Source organism: Pan troglodytes, chromosome 9, assembly GCF_028858775.2.
Source record: "Pan troglodytes isolate AG18354 chromosome 9, NHGRI_mPanTro3-v2.0_pri, whole genome shotgun sequence".
NCBI lineage: Eukaryota > Metazoa > Chordata > Mammalia > Primates > Hominidae > Pan > Pan troglodytes.
In genome coordinates, this window is record NC_072407.2 from 23,188,062 (window position 1) to 23,208,046 (window position 19,985).

Consider the following 19,985-nt stretch of genomic DNA (forward strand, 5'->3'; position numbering starts at 1 on the left):
TATGATACCATCATCTTATTAATAATAATTAGTAATTGTACTTTCAGAGTGATTCTAAATTAACAGACACTGTATTCTTATGTAGAGGATCATCATGAATGCTACACTGCTTTTGCATTAGGCATGTGGAGTGGGGAGAGAAAGAAATAGTGGTTATTCCTCAGTCTCCTTTGCCAGCTCCTCCACTTCTCCCCCATCTCTTGTTGGTAGGGTGCCCCAGGATTTTGTTATTGAGCTTCCTTGCTATCTATTCATTCCCTAAATGCCATCTATATGTTGATAACTCCCATATTTGTCTCTCTAGTCTAGACCTTTCCATGCTCATATATCCAATTACCTACTTTACTCATCCGCTTTGATGTCTAATAGACATCTCCTGATACCCTCCCCACCCTTCCCCTGACTAAGCCAAGCCTTCCCCATCTCAGTAGCTGGTAACTCCAGCATTCCTCTGTCTTCGCCTTTTTTTTTTTTTTTTGTCATACCACATATGCAGTCCATTAGAAAGACGGGTTAACTAGTTCAGCCTTCAGTTTATGTCCAGAATCTGACCCCTTCTTACCACTCTACCACTGCCATGCTGGTTCAGCAGATGAATCTTCTAAAATGTAAGTCAGGTCATGTCACTTATCAGCTCACATTCCTATGATGTCTCCTCATTTCTCCCAGAGTAAAAGCAAAGTCTTTATGATGGCCTATAGGGCCCTTTGTCATCCAGGTTTTTATATACTATAAAATTCACTTAGTATATTTATTTGTCTATCTTCCCCAGCTAGAATTTAAGTGAGAAAAAGATCTTAAATTCATTGATGTGTCCCAAGTGCCTAGAATAGTACCTTGCATATAATATGCCCTCAAGTATTTGTTGAATGAATAGGGCAGCTTGTCTGTAAGAGTGTTATATCTAGGATTTAGAATTTTGAGATCCGTATTTAATTCTTATCTCTGTTCTGAGATTATGTTGCTAGGAGATTCTAAATTTACATTAAAAAAAATCTAAACTAGCCCATTTTGTGTCATCATGCCAATTGGAATAGGAAACATTTTAAAGATTTAATGTCATTTGAAATTATCCACTCCTAGATATGGCTTAGAGAGGTGAAAATGGAAGAAGAAGGAAGGAAGCCCTGCTTGCTTTCAAGGTCTCATATCTTGTCATTAAAGACTGCATTGCACAAACATGGGGCCCAGCTTCAATTCAGTCAGACTGTTGTTTCATAGAAGTTTCATTCTTTTAACTTTGCCAAAATAAACCTGAATTAGTAGCATCATGAGGATATATTTCAATCTTTGATCTCCATGTGACATTTGACACTGAGAACATCCCCCTTCTCAAAACTCTCTTCCCTGGATTCCCTGAAACCTTTCTTTCTGCCGGTTCTCATCCTGCCTTTCTGGTCAGTTGTTCTTGGTTATTTTTGGTGACTTTGCTTTTTTCCCCTTAAATGTTTGTTTTGGCTAAGATTCTGCCCCCTTTCTACCTGCACACAGTCTTTGGGATGTTATTCACTCACGGCTTTACCACCTATGTACTGATAAATTTCAAGTCTTCCAGAATGCTAGACCTACTTTTGACTGCCAGCTGGTTGTCTCCTAGATGTCCATAGGCATTTAAAATTCTACGTTCTCCAAACATAGCTCATCTTTTCTGCAGACCTGTTGCATCTGACCTTCTGCATTAGGGATGGCATGGTGCAGTGCCCAGGTTGGAGCTCTTATAGTTCCCTCATTGAGTCTTTTGTATTAATTTCTATGTAGTCCCTTGAGCTTGCTTTATGCTTTCCAATATAGAATACTGTTTGCAAGAAGTTATTTTGAAAAATCTTAGCTCTCATTAACAGTTTTCTAGAAGACCACCATTTCTTGTAGAGAAGAAAACAAAACAAAATATGTTTAAGTAACATTTTATAAAATGTAGGGCTTTTAAAAGGTTGTTTCCCACTTTGGGAGGCCGAGGCAGGTGGATCGCCTGAGGTCAGAAGTTCAAGACCAGCCTGGTCAACACAGTGAAACCCCGTCTCTACTAAATATACAAAAATTAGCCAGGCATGGTGGTGGGTGCTTGTAATCCCAGCTACTTGGGAGGCTGAGCCAGGAGAATCGCTTGAACCCGGGAGACAGAGGTTGCAGTGAGCCGAGATCGCACCATTGTGCTCCAGCCTGGGCAACAAGAATGAAACTTCATCTCAAAAAAAAAAAAAAAAAGATTGTTTCCAAGATGTACAATCTCTCAAACCTCAAATTTATCAATCAGCAATTTTAGAGGAAAACTTTGTGTTAGCTTTGTTGTTGTATTAATTGTTATTATATACTTTGGAAGTAGTTCTTATATTGCACTATTATTAGATACTTAAAAGGTAAAATCCATAAAGTTCTAAAATTCTGCATCTCTTAATAGCTCTTCCTGCTGCTGATGCTTTCTGTGATTACCATGTGGGCTGTTGGATACATATTGGACTTCAATTCAGATTCTTGGCTTTTAAAAGGATGTCTTCTAGTAACACTGTTTTTTCTGACATCTTTGTTTCCAAGGTGTGTATGTTAATTTTTGCAAGGCTGGTTATTGTGTTTCTGATTTTATTTCTTATTTCTGTTGTTGGTTAGCTGGAGTCACAGATTTTTATCATGCTGTAAATATTACTTACCATATAACAGCATCCTGCGGGTGGTTGGGAGGAAAGGGCTCTGGTAGCATATTATTTGGCTGAAAGCAAATTGCTCAACCCAGTAACTTGGTTGACTTGACAATTGGTGGAAAATAAATATCCTGGGTCACGTTTTAATTGTTATTTTTGGTGAATGATGGGGAGACTTTTGTAATCATTTCATAATTATTCAAGATTTTGTAATCATCTTGAAGCATTTTTGCTCATTTTTCAGAAATTGTTTCCTTTTTCTAAATTTATTTTAAGCTAGTTATTTTTGCTGTCAGTCATTTTTAGTTGAGTTAAATTGTGAGAGGTTATAAAATAGTAAATATGGTATGGTTTTATTTTTAGGACAATATTTATACATGATTATATATAGTTAATGGTTAAGAGTCAGACTGCTTGAATTCAAGTCAAGCTTTACCACATGACAGTCTGACATTGAACAAGTTGCTATAAAATGAGGGTTAACTGTTGTGATAATGCCTGCCTCATGGTTAACACATGTAAACATATAGAGCTATAGCTGACACATAGTACTCAATAATCATATCACCCCCCATCTCTTCTTCTCTCTTTCCTTTCTCAATCAAATGGCATCCAGTTCCTCAAATGAATATGGGTGTCATGCTTGGATTACTGTCATCCTCTCCTCACCTCCCATGTCCAACCCATTACCAAGTGTTCCCTACCTGCCTGTCTGCATCTCCACAACTCGCATCCTAGACCAAATCTCCTCACTGGTCTCTTGACTTCTTATCCCCCTGGAGTTTACCCCCACTTAGCAATCAAGGGAGTCTTTTAAAAAGCAGATAAGTTCTTTCTTTTCTCCCTGCTTAAAGCCCTCTAGTAACTTTTTTCTTGTACTCAGAACAAAATCCAGACTCCTTGCCTATGGGGTATTATGTGATTCATTCCCTCCCCAGCGACTTCCTCTCTTCCCCTTCTCCTCATTGCACTGTACCTTCTTTCTCACACATCAGGCTCATTCCCACCTGGGGCCTTGGCCCTTGCTTGGGTCTTTGTCTGAAGTGTTGTGACACCTTATCTTTTCATAGTTGGATATGTCATTCAGGCCTCAGTTCAGCTGTCATCTGCTTAGTGAGGCCGTTCCTGACTGACGCTGCTGCATCCCTGTTTTATTTTCTTGTAGCACTTAATCACTTTCCTGCAATGTAAAGCCCATAAAAGCAGGAAACTTGTCTCTGCTGTTAAACATTTTCATTCACTGAATGAAATAAAAATGTAATGATGATGATCCATAGAAAAGAATCTAAAAGGAAATACAGGGTTGCTCTTTGCAGATTATGATTATGAGTATTCCTCTGTCTTTCTGTCGCTTGCCAGCATTCTCTGGCATAAGCATGCCCTGCTTTTGTCATAAGAGCAAATGAAGTATTAGAGGAATCTTACTACTGTATCACCCAAGAGCAGGACAATTGGCTGGAAATGAATTAGAATTTAAATGTAATGTGAAAACTCAAATTTCTGAAAAATAGCAAAATGCCTAAAATTGTCTGCTATTCAGACAACTTGTAACTTAGAGATATTTATTCACTTTCCACTAATTGGATTAACTTGGGCTCTAAATAAATTTTAAGCCAAATCACCAGGGATCAGAGTCATCACTCCTTTTTTAGAGAGGAAGCAAGGGCTGGTAATATCTACTCCCCTAGGATAGGAACATTTGAGATTATGTTTGGTTATTCGTTTATTGTAGTTGAAGCCTACAGTATAAAAATGGACACAATTCAAATGTGAGTCAAATGCATATGACAACTTTATTCATACATCCCTTATTTCTCATAATCCTCTATAGGGTCCCAATTTCATGGAGGAAAGCAACAGTACACTACTATTGTTACAGGGCAGTTGCTTATTGATCTGGGCTGTTAACCTGACACCTGTCAGGAGTGGACATGTAGTGGTAGCAGGCTCTTGTAAATTAGTAGTTCATTGCATTACCTAATTGGTCAAATGCATTTTTTGCTGCAAGATCTCCGACAGACCATACCCTGGAGGTTGCAAGGGTTTCATTTGGCCTATTTTGGCAGCATGTTGACCATCTAAAGTTTGGATTCTTTAGTTCTTCTCAAATATGAACTTACCATTATTATGGTTATGATCCTGGTAGCTAATTTTTTTAACCCTTCATACCTACTGTTAATCATTGTTTTTTCCTGGAATAAATTTTAAAATATATTCAGGTAAACTATATTCATGCATAAGATGACTGTAGTGAGTATTTAGTGTAAAAGACATTTTCTTTTGAAACTGCAGTATTTTGTATAAATTACATGTGAACCTCAAGTTGCCTGTGACCCAAGTGAGATTGTTAGTGTTCTGAATACTAGTATCTTTTTTAGCCTTTGTGTATCTTTTTATATGAAGTGTCTGCTTCTCAAGCTGATTATAGGATGAATGTGCTTAAGGTTGTGTGCATCAGTATGCTTAACAAATATCATTTTAGTCTCTGGAAGAAAGCTTGCTAAATGTAAAGGCGAATCTCAAGTATATAAATTTTTGCATTATAGTGTATTTAAAAATATATGCCAAAAAAGAAATAAAAATATATATCTCAGTAGAAATACAAAAGATTCATTGAAAACATATATTAAATCGTTGTGAATTAAATATTGTATGAGTTGGTTAGAAGAACTAGAACATACACTTCTTGAGAGTCGTTGTGCTTTAGTTTTCTCCTGTGTAAAATGGGGGGATGATGTTGCATAACTCTATTACCACATGGAAAGTGACACATAGTAAGCTCTCAGTATGTGAAAGCTATTACTGTTGCTGCTGGTATTATTATTACTACCATTATTATTTAGGGAAATTTAGAACTAAAATTAATACAAGTCATACTAATAACTTATATTTATCTTTTTTCTTTTAGGTTCTTGGTTGGGTATAAGAACCTTGTATACTTACCAACAGCCTTTCTGCTAAGTTCTGTTTTTTGGATATTTATGACTTGGTTCATCTTATTTTTTCCTGATATCCTTTAAGCATCAATTTTGATGCGTATCTCATTTTGCCTTTAAAAGAGTAATGTTATTGTTAGGAATTTAGGTATTGGAAAAGGCCCAGGGAATGCAACTTATATTTGCATTCATTTAATGGTTCTGGATGAAGATGTTTAATGTTGAAAATCTACTTGATTCTAAAAGTAGTCTCAGAGTACATTATGGAAACAGTAAGTATCTAGTATTTATTACTCATAGGAGGGGAACAGTAGAATGTATTATTGTTTTACTTGTACCATAATTTGTTGGATTGTCTTGAGATTCCTTCAAGGTCAGATGGTTCTCGTAATTTGGTCAGCAGTTATAGTTAATTAATACATTTTCTGAGTACTAAGATGGACTGCATGAAAGGGATATTGGGGAAAATATGGCTTCCTCAGTAATGGTAAGTGTTAGTGATATTATCTAAGGCAATGATTCTCAATCCACGGTGAAAATAAATTTACTTTGCCACTCAACATATATGTAAAACAAAGACTGTACTCCTAATATATGCTTTACTCTATGGTGTTATTTCATCCCATTTCCTTTTTAAAAAATTTTAATCATGGCCCATTTAATTCTTTCATGACCCACTAATGAATAGCAGCCTGAGATTAAAACAAAAACAAACAAACAAAAAAACTCATCCAAGGAATAGGTTTATTACTTAAGGATCAGGGCCCAGGACCAAGTCCAGCTTAGGGGTGTGTTGTTCTCTTAGTGTTGGCCAAGTCCTGTCACCTAGAAATGGAGAGAGGGGTTACTTGGGCTCTAACCATTTGTGACTTCAGGTAGGTGGAAGGCATTTTCAATCTTCCCACCTCTTGCCGGACTCCCTTCTCCCCTTCCAAGGACCCTGGGAAGCCCTGATGGCCTTGCTTTGCTTATGGAGTAGGAGAAGAAGGAATGTTGTAGATAGAAATATGCCTTTCAGTGTATTCATTTAAACTTCCACATGACTTCTCTTTCTGGTAATAGCATTTCCGAAAAGAAAGAACAGAATGTTTATGAGAGACATGCATAAACTGAATTCAAGAATATTTTTTCCATAGGAATAAATGTGAAATGAGATGGCCATAGGAGTTCTCAAAGTACATATGTCCACATCCATTATAGCATGTTTTTCCTTTATGCTCCTTTTTATTTCTGAGCATTATCTGTAATTTAATTTTTCAGATTTCTTTAAATGAATGGCACAGCATACATTGGGGCCATTTGGCTTTTTTCAAAAGATTTTATTATCTCTTCTTTGTCTCATAATTACCGATTTGGTGGCAGTTTTTTAAGCACTAGCCTTATTACCACCACTTAATGAAGGCGTGGATGATATTATTATTATGATAGAAAAATACATGATTTTATAAGTAGTCATGAGTGCATCAAATAACAGCACAGGATACAACAAAATCACTTGCAGAAGACTTAACGCTCATAAATTCTAGGGTAATTGACATGATACTGAGGAAGGAAAGATAGCTGATATTTTTGTTTACCAATCCATATGGCAGTGGAATAAAACAGTTTTAAAAATGTGTTTTTTGATAAATTTTTAAAATTTGAGAAACATGTCAGATTTTGCACAAATATTGAATTATTTCAAATTTGTAGAATCAAAGTCATAAATGGTTACAGCCCAAGTAACCCCTCTCCCCATTTCTAGGTGACAGGACTTGGCCACCACTAAGAGAACAACACACCCCTAAGCTGGACTTGGTCCTGGGCCCTGATCCTTAAGTAATAAACCTATTTCTTGGATGAGTTTTTTTTGTTTGTTTTTGTTTTAATCTCAGACTGCTATTCATCAGTGGGTCGTGAAAGAATTAAATGGGCCGTGATTAAAATTAACAAAAGAGAACTGATTTCCGTAGATAGACAGAATCTTAAGATGTTGGAATGAAGAAGATGGATGATTTTATTTGCTTGTACAACCTAAAGCCCTTTGTTCTAGGCAACCATATGAACCTGCTACTTGTGAGGGCATATAAGTCAGTAGGTGGCATACTTCACCATCAGAACAATGTTCTTCAAACTAAATTTTAAATCTTGGAACTGCCTTGTGGATGAACTGAGATGCCGCCCTGGGTTTAGGCTAGCTTTGTCTCAGGCTGCCGTCTGGATTGAATAAGGGCATCTGCTTCCGCAGATACTGGCCTATTAGGGGAAGACATTCTGGGGCACTATGGAAGAAGACAAAACGATTTTGAGTTTTAGCTCTTTTCAGACTAGTTATGCACCATTGGGGCAAGGTACATAATTTCACCAAGCCTTAGTTTTTCTGTAAATTGGAGATAACAGAAACAAGCTCATGGTGTGGCTGCAAGGATTACTATAAAGTGCTCACCACAGTCCCCGTGGCAAAATTGGCATTCTATAAATATACCTAATATTTTATTATTAATTATTCTTATGAATAAAATTGATGTGGAAGGCTGCATGTTTAAACTAATTTCAAGGGCAATTCTAGGTTGGCTTCTCAGATGATCAGTTTCTTTTGGTACCTTTTATAAGTTCAGCAAGTAATGTCTGGCTTGTACGAGGGGGGATTGAGTACAATAAAACAGAACCTTATTGATGAGTTTGAAAGTAAAATTCAAACTCAGGAGAGAAATGGTGAATCACTGAATATAACATTTGTGATATTGGCTGTAACTAACTGAGTTAAGTTTAAGAGGGATAAATACATGTAAAGTCCCATACTGAGTTTCAGAAAATCAGTTATACAAGTGCATGTTATGGTGAGCTATGACATAGCTTCTGGTCAAGTGCAAAGGAACGAGGAGCTGTGACTAAATGCTCAGTGTGGCTAGTGATGCAGCTGTCAAGAAAGCAAGTATATTCTCACATAGTATTACAAGGATTTGAGTGTCCAAGCAAAAGACAACAGCAGCTTCTCTGTCCTCTACACTGGTGTTTGCTCTGTTTTGAATTATATCCTTTTAAAAGAGAGAATGACAAATGGGAGCATGAACAGAGGAACATGACCAGGAAAATGTTATATAAGGACAGTGTTGCTATTTATCTTGGGGGTATGATCACAGTCTTCCAATTTCAAGTGTTTGGAAGTCTATCATTTGGAAGCCAATGCACTATGTAGAATGGGCACTCAATAAAAATGTATTGAACCAATGAGGGGATAAGCTTATGTAGGTTAGATCTAAAAGACAGCTACAGTGCAGATCTAAAGGATCTAATGAATGAAAATCAGTTGGTTGAAGTTATAGAAAGGCACATTTTAGCTCCATATTGAGAGACTTAACTGCAAAAGTGTTACCAGCTTACTGGGAAGGCTGTGTGTCTATAAACTATAGTCCACATCTGAGTGCCATAGATAAAGCATTCTTAAATTCAGGGAAGGGAGAGGATGATTCTCTCCAGGGAATCAGAAAAGATTCCAAGGAAGGAGGGAAAATATAAGTTAGGTTTTAATCGCAGTTAAGACTTGGACACCCTAAAAGTGTGGTTTTAGAAGAAAATGAGGGGAAGTAAGGGACATTTTAGGTCAGTGAACCACACAGGCAAGAGCACCAAAGCAAGGAGTGTCTTCAGCTTCTATGTGAGGTGATAGGGTGTAATTCACTTTACTTGGAGAGTGGTGATCCAATGATTCCCCTGCCATTTGTTTTGTAAGTTAATCAAAATAGGAGTCGAAAATTCAGTCAGCTCAGCATGCAAGATCATTACATTATGAAACTGAACGTATTTTTGAGAACTGAATGTATATATTTTGAGTCGTGTGTCGATCAGGATTTCATAAAGAAATTATGTGATTCTTTCACAAAGGATCTTGCCCTATGTACCTTTAATAGTGTCTTTCTGCAAACATGTATCTAATATATAGGGAAATACTTTTATTTGGAATCTCTGAATCAAGAGGGTTGTTTCTTTGAATGATTTTGTTAAAATGATCAAAGAATATTTTTCTAGATGCTCACAGGAGAGCCACAATTACACCATTAGAGATAAATTTATTTGGTCTTGAGTGTTTGTCACTTTTCAGGATGTTCCTCATAAGTTGCAACTATTCCTATCAAGTATTTAATATGAGCTTCAACTAATAAGGAAACATTAATTATTAGCCAAGTAGGAACAAATTCCAGTAGGATTAGAACATAGGATGGGAAGAGATTTAGGGGCAGGGACATGTGTGCATAAGGAAGGTGAGATTCTTAGGTGCCAATGATGAAATTTGCTTACATCATAATTACATTATTTTTAAAGGAAGTTTGGTGTATTCCTTAACTTGGCTTTAACATTTAGCAGGAGCCCCTTTCTATTTCAGTTTCATTTTCAGCATAGTAGCCTTTCTATACTTTTTCTATAAGACTTGGGCAACTGATCCAGGCTTCACTAAGGCTTCTGAAGAAGAAAAGAAAGTGGTGAGATTTCTTCATTACTGATATTTTTAATAGGAGGGTTTGTAAACTTTAGAAAGTTTATATGCACATATGCAGATGTGTTGCTTTTTGTTACGGCTGCATGACATGTGGGGTGATATAGCAAATATTAGATTTCCACTCTTACAGTTTTTTCATTTATGTATATGAAAGTTTTAACACATATTTTTATTTTCTGTTGAAGTAATACCCCACCAAGACTTTTTCAGATGTGATTCCTTTTAGGAATATGATCTCCTACTTCCTTGTAATAACATTTTCATAATGGTCATTTAGCTTACATTTCCCCACTTAATAAATGGAGAGTAACTAGTCAGTGACCAGGGAGAGTCCTTCTACTTATTGGCTGAGGAGATGCTCCTCCTCTTGCTCAAATGTGAAGTTGTCAGATGACATGGCATGTTTTCCGTTGCTCATGAATGTTTAGAAGTTGGAGAATGTTGTCTTTGTTACCTAAAGCCAGTGTTCCTGAAAGACCCAGCCCTTGGTGCTTGTAACTTTCAGTTTTGATGTATACTGGTGGGTTTTTCTTTTTTAATGTGTGTGTATATGTGCATATTTATTTTTCTCTAGCAGATCATAACTGGGAGATGATTGCCATTCACAGAGATGAGGTGATAGGTGGGAGTGGTGGGGTGGTGTAATTTTTATGCATCCTAATTTATTAGCTGTTGGTTGAAAATGCAACCTTGAAGAGTCACATCATTTCAAGCACAGAATGATTTGGTGGCAAGTATTCCAAATTGCTTTTCTAACTACTTCAGTTTGGAGCGAGAACTGTGAGAATGGTGTATAACCGTGCATAATACATTTTCCAATAAAATGTGGTAATAGGTCAAACTTCATGTCTTTCAGAATATCATCACCCTTGCAGAAACTGGCTCTCTGGACTTCAGAACATTTTGTACATCATGTCTTGTGAGTTTTTTCATATAATTTTTTTCTGTAGTGAAAGCAAATTCTTGGTAACGTTGCTGATGTAAGCATTTGTCAGATCTTCATGGTATATTTATACACCTTTGTTTTTACCCATTTCTAATTTTACATTTCTGTCTGAACAGCTTTCTGTCTTGAACATATGGCAGAATGATGTTTATAATCTCTTGAAGTTGTCTCTGGTTACATCTCTCCATGAATTATCCATCGTGCGTTTTATTTGCTTTTCTCTGTCATGAAGCATATATTAGAACTTACGTCAAATCAGAGGCTCATAATGACCTTAGAAACCACTTAGTGAAACCTCTCATTTTGCAATTGAGGAATCAAGGGAGGAAGTAAATTCTCCCAAATTATTGGTGGTGCTAAAAATGGAACTTGGGTTTCCTTCCCTTGGTTGAGTGCTTATTTTGCTCTGTGGTACTGCCTCATTTCTGCTTAGCCAGTGTGAACAGGCTCTGGAATTCAGATCCCACTTAGTGATGTCCTAATCAAAGTAGACATATGGAAGTAAATACTAATAAGGCATTCCACAGCCTCTGTGTGAATTGATGGTCTATTTAGGATTTGTGCCAATGCCTCTGTGACCTAAAGTTAAAATTTTGCTTGTGATTTGTTACCACTTTGAGACACTGGTTTTTGCTTAGGCCTCTCTTAATTGCCCACTTAGATAAGGAAGCCATTAAGGTCACTCCACTGCCATGTATGCAACTCCTGTGTGGCTCGATATGATCAACACTGCCTGTGGACTGGACGGTGCATAGGTGAGAGATTTAATTTTTCAATTACTACTGTGAAGTTAAGCATATGTTTAGTTATGACTCACAGAAAAAGTGGAAGGGCATCCTAGGGCTCCATTTTCAATATTCTAGTATTCCAATAGCAATGAGCCCATGCATCGTTATTACGCTACAGGTAACATAATATTTGCACATGCATCATTCTGTTTGGTAGCCACAGGCCTGTGAAGTAGACAGAAAAAGTATTATCTCCATATTACTTGTAAAAACGCTAGATCAGAGAAGTTAAAACACTTAACTTACAGTGACACAACTAGTAATACATAAGCCTAGGTCTCCCGATTCCAAAGGGTGTTGTTCCTTCTGCTGGGTTTTGCTGCTCCAGGAGAGGGTCGGACCATGATTGTAGTAGCTGAGGAGTATTTGTGTCATTAGCATTGAAATGCTCCCATCTCCAGCATTGAGAAGGCGGCGTGTGCAAGAGAAGACTTAGTTGCCTTGCCCTTCCCGCTTTCTTCCCTTCTGTAGAAGTTTCTCAGATTGTGGGTTGCCACTCTTTGAATGTCCAGTAGCAACATGTAAATTTGTTGCTGCTCCTCAGTTTCGTTTTCTGTGTTCCCCCTGATTAAGTCAATCCTTGATATTCAGAGGTGGTGCTTTTACAAACATGTTACATGGAAGGAGGAAAGATACCGGGTATGATTTGTCCAAAATCCCGCCTGGTTCCCTTACTTCTGTCACAGGATAGGACAGCCTAGAAAAGTGTTTGCTTAGTTAACTTTATTCTATTCCAGAAGTTGTACTTTTACAGACATGTTGCATGGAAGGAAGAAAGAGACAGGGTATGATTTGTCCAAATTCCTGCCTGCTTCTCTTCCTTCCATCACAGAACAGGCCAGCCTAGAGCAGTGTTTGCTTAGTTAACTTTATTCTAGTCCAAAAAAGTATCTTCTTTTAAGTAAGCAATGAATAAATATTAGTTCAGTTAACATGGACAATTGACTGTGACATATCAGAAATGTGTGGTTTGATTTAATGGTGCTTAAAAGCAAAGCAACAGCTTTATTTCTGTTTTACTTTGGTGAAGACTTTTGACAGGAAAGTGGTTAAGGAGGTCTTATGTTGAAAATCAGAAGAAACGAAAATATTAAGTATGTTTTTTTTCTTTTTTCTTGAGGTTTTGGCAACCATCACTATTACATATTCTTCTTGTTTTTCCTTTCCATGGTATGTGGCTGGATTATATATGGATCTTTCATCTGTAAGTGTAAATTTTTCTTACAACAAGCACATACATCTACACCCATTTCTACTTTTCCTTGTAAACCCTTGTATATCACATTCTGGCTGGGTGACTATAAACCATACTCCTAATAAAAACAAAGCAAATGCCTCTAAGACTCCCTCAGCATTGGGAAGCTGCAAGAAATACAAGATGAGGTTAGTTCTCAGTACTTTAGGAAAAAAATGTGATAAATTTGAAAAGTAGTCAAAAATAGAAATTCATTTAAGGCAAGTGCAGATTTGCTCCCCAGTGAAGAAGGAAAGTCAGCTGCTGAAGTACAAAGCTGGAGGTGATAACTGAATAAAACAGGAAAAAAAAAAAAGGTCAGTGGTAGAGAGGTTGGGGGATCGCTGTCCAGTCATTAAGGAACAAACCTCTGAAAGCCCATGCCATTTGGTAAGTATCAAGTTGAAACTGAGAACTGATGGGAATACTAACAGTTAAAAGGTTGGAAATAGTAACTTGGAAGAAAACATTAGATCACTTATTCTGTGGCCCTGAGGAAGGAAAAAAGCTTTCAGTAGCGGTTTAAAAGAGTAAATAGGGGTCTCACATAGGGAATGACAGCCAGCTGTTCTGAGGTGGTTGACTAAGAAGGACAGGGTTTAAATTGAAGCAAGAAAGATTTTGGCTATGTCTTAAGAACTGCATGATTATGTTTTTCAGACCTTGGAAATAGGTTACCTAACTGGAAAAACCTATAGTGCTTGTAGTTTATTTATTTGGACTTTAGCTGTTTATTATTTATTTATTTTAAGGCTTTTGGAGAATTGGGCTCTAAACACAGAGGCTTCACTTCCATCCACCCTCCTGTTACATTCTTGGTCAAATCTTAGACTTTACCAGTAGGGTACTAGTTTGTTGCTTGAGCTGAAGTCTGGAGTAATTCCGAAAGACATTAAGAACGTTATTTTCCCCTTAGCATCCTAAGCCCAATACACATACACATTTTTCCTCTCTTTCTCTCTTCTGTGTCTCTCTGTCTCTTTAGTTTAAAATTTTTGTTAGTTTTCGAAAGGCAATTCTTTGTACACTTGCCCCCCAGGCTCCCAGTTTCCCTCCCTAGAAATATCAAGTATTACAAATTTTGTTTTGTTTGGGGTTTCATTTTTAGAGATTATTAACTAGTATCTATGTGTAATGAGTTATTTTTTGCCCTGCCATAGGCATGGAGGGCTTCAGTTACCTTGTCAGACCCTTTCCTACCTGACGCCTTGAGTGTCTTTGATCACTAGGCAATGCTTTTGTAGCTAAATGTGACTGTCACCATTTTAAATAGGTCTAATAGTCAGAAGGTTGTAATCTCTGAGCTCAGTTCTTGTCAAAAAGGCCACCAGTAACCCTGAGCATTCTATTTTTATTGTAATTAATTTTAATTTTATTTGTTTGTTTTTTGCTTATTTATTAATGTATTTTTTGAGACAGGGTCTCACTCTGTCGCCCAGACTGGAATGCAGCGGCACCATCATGGCTCACTGCAGCCGTAGCTTTTTGTGCTCAAGTGATCCTCCTGCCTTGGCCTCCCAAATAGCTGAGACTACAGGTGCCTGTCACCATGCCCAGTTAATTTTTAAATTTTTTGTAGAGATGGCATCTTCACCATGTTGCCCAGGCTGGTTTCAAGCTCCAGGCCTCAAGTGATTCTCCTGCCTCAGCTTCCCAAAGTGAAGTACTGCACCTGGCCAGCATTCGATTTTTAAAACTTCTTAGATTATGTCTTATGGTGTAAAAAGTAAAAGAGTTTTTGACAGCGCTTGGTTCTATTGAGAAAGCTGCCTTTCAAGGCCTGACAGTAAAGCATATTCCTGGAAAACCTTTGTAAGTTGGCACATAGACCAACTTGTCTCTTGGACTGGATCCTATGGGAGAGGAGCCAGAGTTTACACCACTCCTGCCTCTCTTCTCTTCTCTCTCTTTACTAAAAATAGTCACCTTTGTTTGGCATCTATGACCAGCATAAGACTGTATTGATAAGGACAGAAGCGATTTTCCATCACATTCAGTCTTTCCAAGTTAGTTTTTTTATTACACATTTTGATTCTTCCCTTCTCTTTGTCTTTTTTCTCTGGCTCTGAACCAATTTTCATATTACATTTTGTTTCATAAGAACAGTCCCACCTTATATTCACTTACAACTGTATAAACTAGCTGAGTGTATTTTGTTACCTTTATTCCATTTATATTCCAGCAATATTTCTTTACACTGAATGAGGGCATTGTGTCATTTATTATTATTTCACAGACAAAACATGAACTTGTGCTCCATTTCTCTAATGAGTCCTCACTGTTATCCCACCTCCCTTGTTTACCATTAATGCTGTATTACTAGAGCCCTGCTCTATACTCTCCTTCTCATGTGATCCAATAGCTGCTACTTCTGTACAGCCTCCATCCATTTCATCTTTTGTAAGGTCTGTTTACAAGGTGGACAGTAAGTGACTCCAAAAGTGTCAGCATCCTACAAGTTACAGAAAGAAAGATTGTAGATTACCATCAGGAAGAACTCTGTAACTGTCAGAGCCATCTAAAGATGAAAACGATTGACCTGGAATGATGTGAGTTCCCTACCATTAGCCACTGGCCAGCTGATAAGAATGTATTAGCACAAATTAAAGTGTTACATTGCATAAGATAATGTACGTGACAACTTGCTGTTGTATCTTTGATATTAAATCTGAAAACCAGTATTCTGAAAACTTCAGTGTGAGATCATGCTGTATTATCAAAAGAATTCCCAGAAGGGAGCAGTAGAAATCCATAAACTGAAAGAAAGTAGATATTCTTTCCCAATCAACAGCTGTTTTCTCCACCTACTGTTGGAAATTATATTCTTCTTTGTGACATCAGGTGCATGGGATGCATCTTTCTTTGCCATCCTAATGAGATGCTCTAGAGAGAGTGTAATTTGCCTTAACTTGTACCTTGATTGCTACTCTGTGATGATTGCTCTTAGAATGCTTCTGGCATATATTCATGAAAGATGGTTGGGAATCAGAGACTTAAAGAGAAAAGAAAAGTAGATTTTTAGGATTTAAATGGACAGTTGACAGGAAAGTCATAGACTCATTTTCTTCCTGTCCCTGGAGTTCTTCAGAGCAGCATTGGGAAAATGTCCAAAACTGTTTATCAAATTGTCAGAGGCATTTATGAAACCTCAAGGTGCAAATCAACAGAATTATCTTTTAAAAATAATTCACCCTTTATGCATGGGCAGGGTGCCTGTAAAAGTCATTGGATTTACATAACCTTGAAGATCCGTTCCCTTGTTTCTGCTGCTTCCTGTGTGTATTTCTCCTTACTGCTGCTCCTAGCTACATGGGTTAGGAGGTTGATATGAAAGGCCATAGTAAAGTTCTTTAATTGGCACATCTGGGGAGAAACTGAGCTGTGACCATCTGAATCTTGCTCTATATTCTTTTCCCAGGTGTATCTGTCTTGTGAGTCCCTTCATCTGGCCTTTCTTCCTCTGCAGATTTAGTTATGGTGTCAGTGCAGAAGTATACCCATGCCCAGCTCCCTGCATGCTATTAGATTGTATTCTGATGATATCTAGGTGCTTGTGGGATATCTTGTGCCCACAGCAATGGCCTGTTCATCTGAATGCTTAATAAGAGTTTATATTCAGTCCTGTAATAGACCCATAGTTGCTATAAACATGAATAAGGTAGGGAATGTTCTAAACAAATAATTAACTTCAGGCTAGTATATCTTATGCTGAATGCTGATTTTAGTAAAGATTTTATGGACCCTTTTTGCTCTTTCTTCACTGTTAACTACTTATACAGTGTTATCATAGCCTCAATTAACACTGAGCCACCATTTTGTTATCTTTAGTTTTTGAGCTGTCACGTGGAAAATGAAATCCTAAAATTGAATCATGATCTGTGCCATACTTTCTCTTCTCCCTATATAGAACTGCAGTGATTTTATCTTCTTGGAGACTGATAAGTAGTTTATTGCCTTTTTTTTTTTTGGTGAATTCACAGATTGGTCCAGTCATTGTGCCACAACATTCAAAGAAGATGGATTATGGACTTACCTCAATCAGATTGTGGCCTGTTCCCCTTGGGTTTTATATGTCTTGATGCTAGCAACTTTCCATTTCTCATGGTCAACATTTTTATTATTAAATCAACTCTTTCAGGTATTTATTTCTCTTCTTATAATGGCTTTGAGTAAAATTTCTAAAACTTGTAGTGAGACAGCCTTGAATTTAAAATCAGAAGATGCACATTCTGTTTTTACCTCTGTCACTGACTCTGTGGGTCTAGCCATGTCATTTAACCACACTTGAATTTCAGGTATTTTGTCTGTAAAATGAGGATAATAACGCCTGTCTACTACATTAAACCACAAGATGGTTTAAAGGTTAGCATAATAAATTATTAGAGTATGACCTAGGAGTTACCTAATCTGACCTCTTTATTTTACAGATAGAAGTACAGAAAGGTAAATTGAATTGCTCAAGGTCACCCAGTGTGTGGCAAAATCAGAACTGGAAACTTAGGTCTTCTGACAGTCCCACTCAAGGGCTTTTTCCATTGTACAGTTAAATTATATGTTGTGTGTAAGCATAGTATAAACTGTAAACCATCATGCAAACGTCAGATGATTGTTTTCCCTCAGTTTTTCCAGCGCTGTTTGTTACCCTTATTACTATGCAGTGTTTAAATGGATAAGAGTGGTAAGAAATGAAAAATACATCACTAACCAGTGGTCATAGTAATTACATTTTCAGAGAAGGCCATGGCCATTAGAAAGTTCAAGCTCCAGGGCAGTAGTCACCTTCAGCTTTCTCCAAAGCTTTAGTCCCTTCCCTGCTGGCTTCCATCCCCTATGAGCCTAACCTAATTCTCATTATTGCTGTGTCCTGCCCATGTGGAATGGGCAGCAGGTGGTCATCAGTCTGAATCAATTACTGTAAGACCTCAGATAATTAGAGCATTACTCAACCAAAGCAAAGTGTATTCCACTTTTATGGGAAAGTAATCAATCTCAAAACAATAATAATGATAATAATAACAAGAAGAGAAGGAGGAAGGGAGGGAAAAAGAAAGAAATTAAAGAGAAAAAAGAAAATGTTTAGGGATGAAATTGAGTTAATAATATTGACTAAACTGAGGTTTCTGAACATTCCTCTCACTCTTCTATCACTCTGACTTCAATAGACTCCAGCAGCAAGAATAGATACTAGCATCTGTGATTATTAGTATTATCATTTATAATACCTAGTATTTATAATGCTTTGAGACATTGTTTCTAATTATCTTTCTTTTTTTCTGGAATCTTAGAATAAGTACAAGTATATGAGATGATAATATCCTTAATTTTTTAGAAAAAGGTCAATAAGGCAAAAAATGGACTCAAAGTTTCAGATAATTTTCAAAAGGAAGAATTCAGAACAAAGCTGTTTTCTTAATGAACAAAACAATCCAGTTCTTTGAAAACGTTCATTTCCTGAGTGCTCTGGGTAGTCGTGGCTTTGACTGTAGCAAGTCAAGATGAGTGTCTAGGTTGTTGGTTAGGAGCATGGGCTTTATTCTCACACTGACCAAGGAGTCAGTCCCGGCTCTCCTACTCTAAGCTGTGTGGCTTTGAATCAGTTACTTCATCTCTCTAATCCTCTGCATTAGGTATTTGATTTTATTTACTTATTTATTTGTTTATTTTTTGAGACAGAGTTTCGCTCTTTCACCCATGCTGAAGTGCAGTGGCGGGATCTCGGCTCACTGCAACCTCCGCCTTCCCGTGTCAAGTGATTCTCCTGCCTCAGCCTCCCAAGTAGCTGGGATTACAGGTGCCCACCACTACGCCCAGCTAATTTTTGTATTTTTAGTGGAGACGGGGTTTCACCACGTTGGCCAGGCTGCTCCCGAACTCCTGACCTCGTGATCCACCCGCCTCGGCCTGCCAAAGTGCTGGGATTACAGGCGTGAGCCACCGCGCCCTGCCGCAGTTAGGTATTTTAAATAGATTATCTCAAATCCTTAAAATAATATGATGAGAGTGGTATGATGAGCTGCTTTACAGATAAGGAATTTGAGGTTTAAATGAGATAACTCTGTGAGTAGTTATGGTTTTTAATGATTTAAGAATTTTTAAGTTACCTTAATTCTCAGTCTTCCCCATGTTTTTGGAATTAAATGTTCTTTACTTCTGATTAACTTTTTCTTTGGCCCTTTTCAAGGAGATACTAAGGAGAACACACAAATTGAGATAATTGCACTGATACTGATCTTATATTGTTTTATTTATCTAAAAGTTGCACACTGAATGTGTGCAACCTTCCACCCTTCTTTTTCAGATTGCCTTTCTGGGCCTGACCTCCCATGAGAGAATCAGCCTGCAGAAGCAGAGCAAGCATATGAAACAGACGTTGTCCCTCAGGAAGACACCATACAAGTAAGCGAGACCTGTTTTGGATGCTGAGTCCTGTGGAAGATCCCTAGTCACTGGTTTCCTAAGCTGGTGCCACTACCCATGGCCATGCTGCTGTTCTGTAATTTGCCATCTAGTACAGTTGACCCCCCTTTTCTTAGAGAAGCTTTAGTGATGGGGCGAGTGGTAAAGTTGTGAGCCCCACGGTGGTAAGAATTTGAGAGTTAGTTTACTGGACACAGCACAAATAGTAAGTGACTTTGAAGTTTTGCCAAGGTGGGGAATCTCTCCAGTCAAGCCACATGGTCACAAGGTTGTTTGTTGCTGGCGTGGAGTTGATGTGAGATAATTAAGTGTATGGCTGAGAGAGCCAGCCACAGCGTGCTCTGTAGAGAGCGTTCACTTGTGTGCTTTGCCAGGATTTTCAGCCTGGCTTTCTATCACCACTAATTCTTCTAGCCCTATGTTGAATGTGCCCACTTGTACCAGGGAGAAGCCAATTTTTCAGATTTGGATTTGTTCCCCCTGGAGCATTTGGTTGTATAAAACACGTTTTCAGTTGAAAATGAGAGTATGTATAGAAAGACCTTCATCTT

At 37.7% G+C, this 19,985-nt stretch overlaps 1 protein-coding gene across 20 annotated transcripts in view; it reads left to right on the forward strand.

Moving 5' to 3' along the window:
* Window positions 1–19,985, forward strand: part of ZDHHC13 (zinc finger DHHC-type palmitoyltransferase 13) — a 195,299-nt gene that overhangs the window by 36,249 nt on the left and 139,065 nt on the right. For 13 of the 20 annotated variants that reach the window (XM_063783909.1, XM_508324.9, XM_054662156.2 and 10 more), the window contains 8 exons: window positions 2,399–2,532; window positions 5,545–5,645; window positions 9,908–10,032; window positions 10,906–10,968; window positions 11,657–11,750; window positions 12,904–12,987; window positions 16,998–17,155; window positions 19,316–19,413. In XM_063783909.1, coding sequence (XP_063639979.1) covers window positions 2,399–2,532; window positions 5,545–5,645; window positions 9,908–10,032; window positions 10,906–10,968; window positions 11,657–11,750; window positions 12,904–12,987; window positions 16,998–17,155; window positions 19,316–19,413 — 857 coding nt within the window. Of the gene's footprint in view, window positions 1–2,398; window positions 2,533–5,544; window positions 5,646–9,907; window positions 10,033–10,905; window positions 10,969–11,656; window positions 11,751–12,903; window positions 12,988–15,422; window positions 15,567–16,997; window positions 17,156–19,315; window positions 19,414–19,985 lie in introns of all 20 variants that reach the window. The other 7 variants (XM_063783908.1, XM_063783913.1, XM_063783912.1 and 4 more) reach the window with 2 other exon arrangements.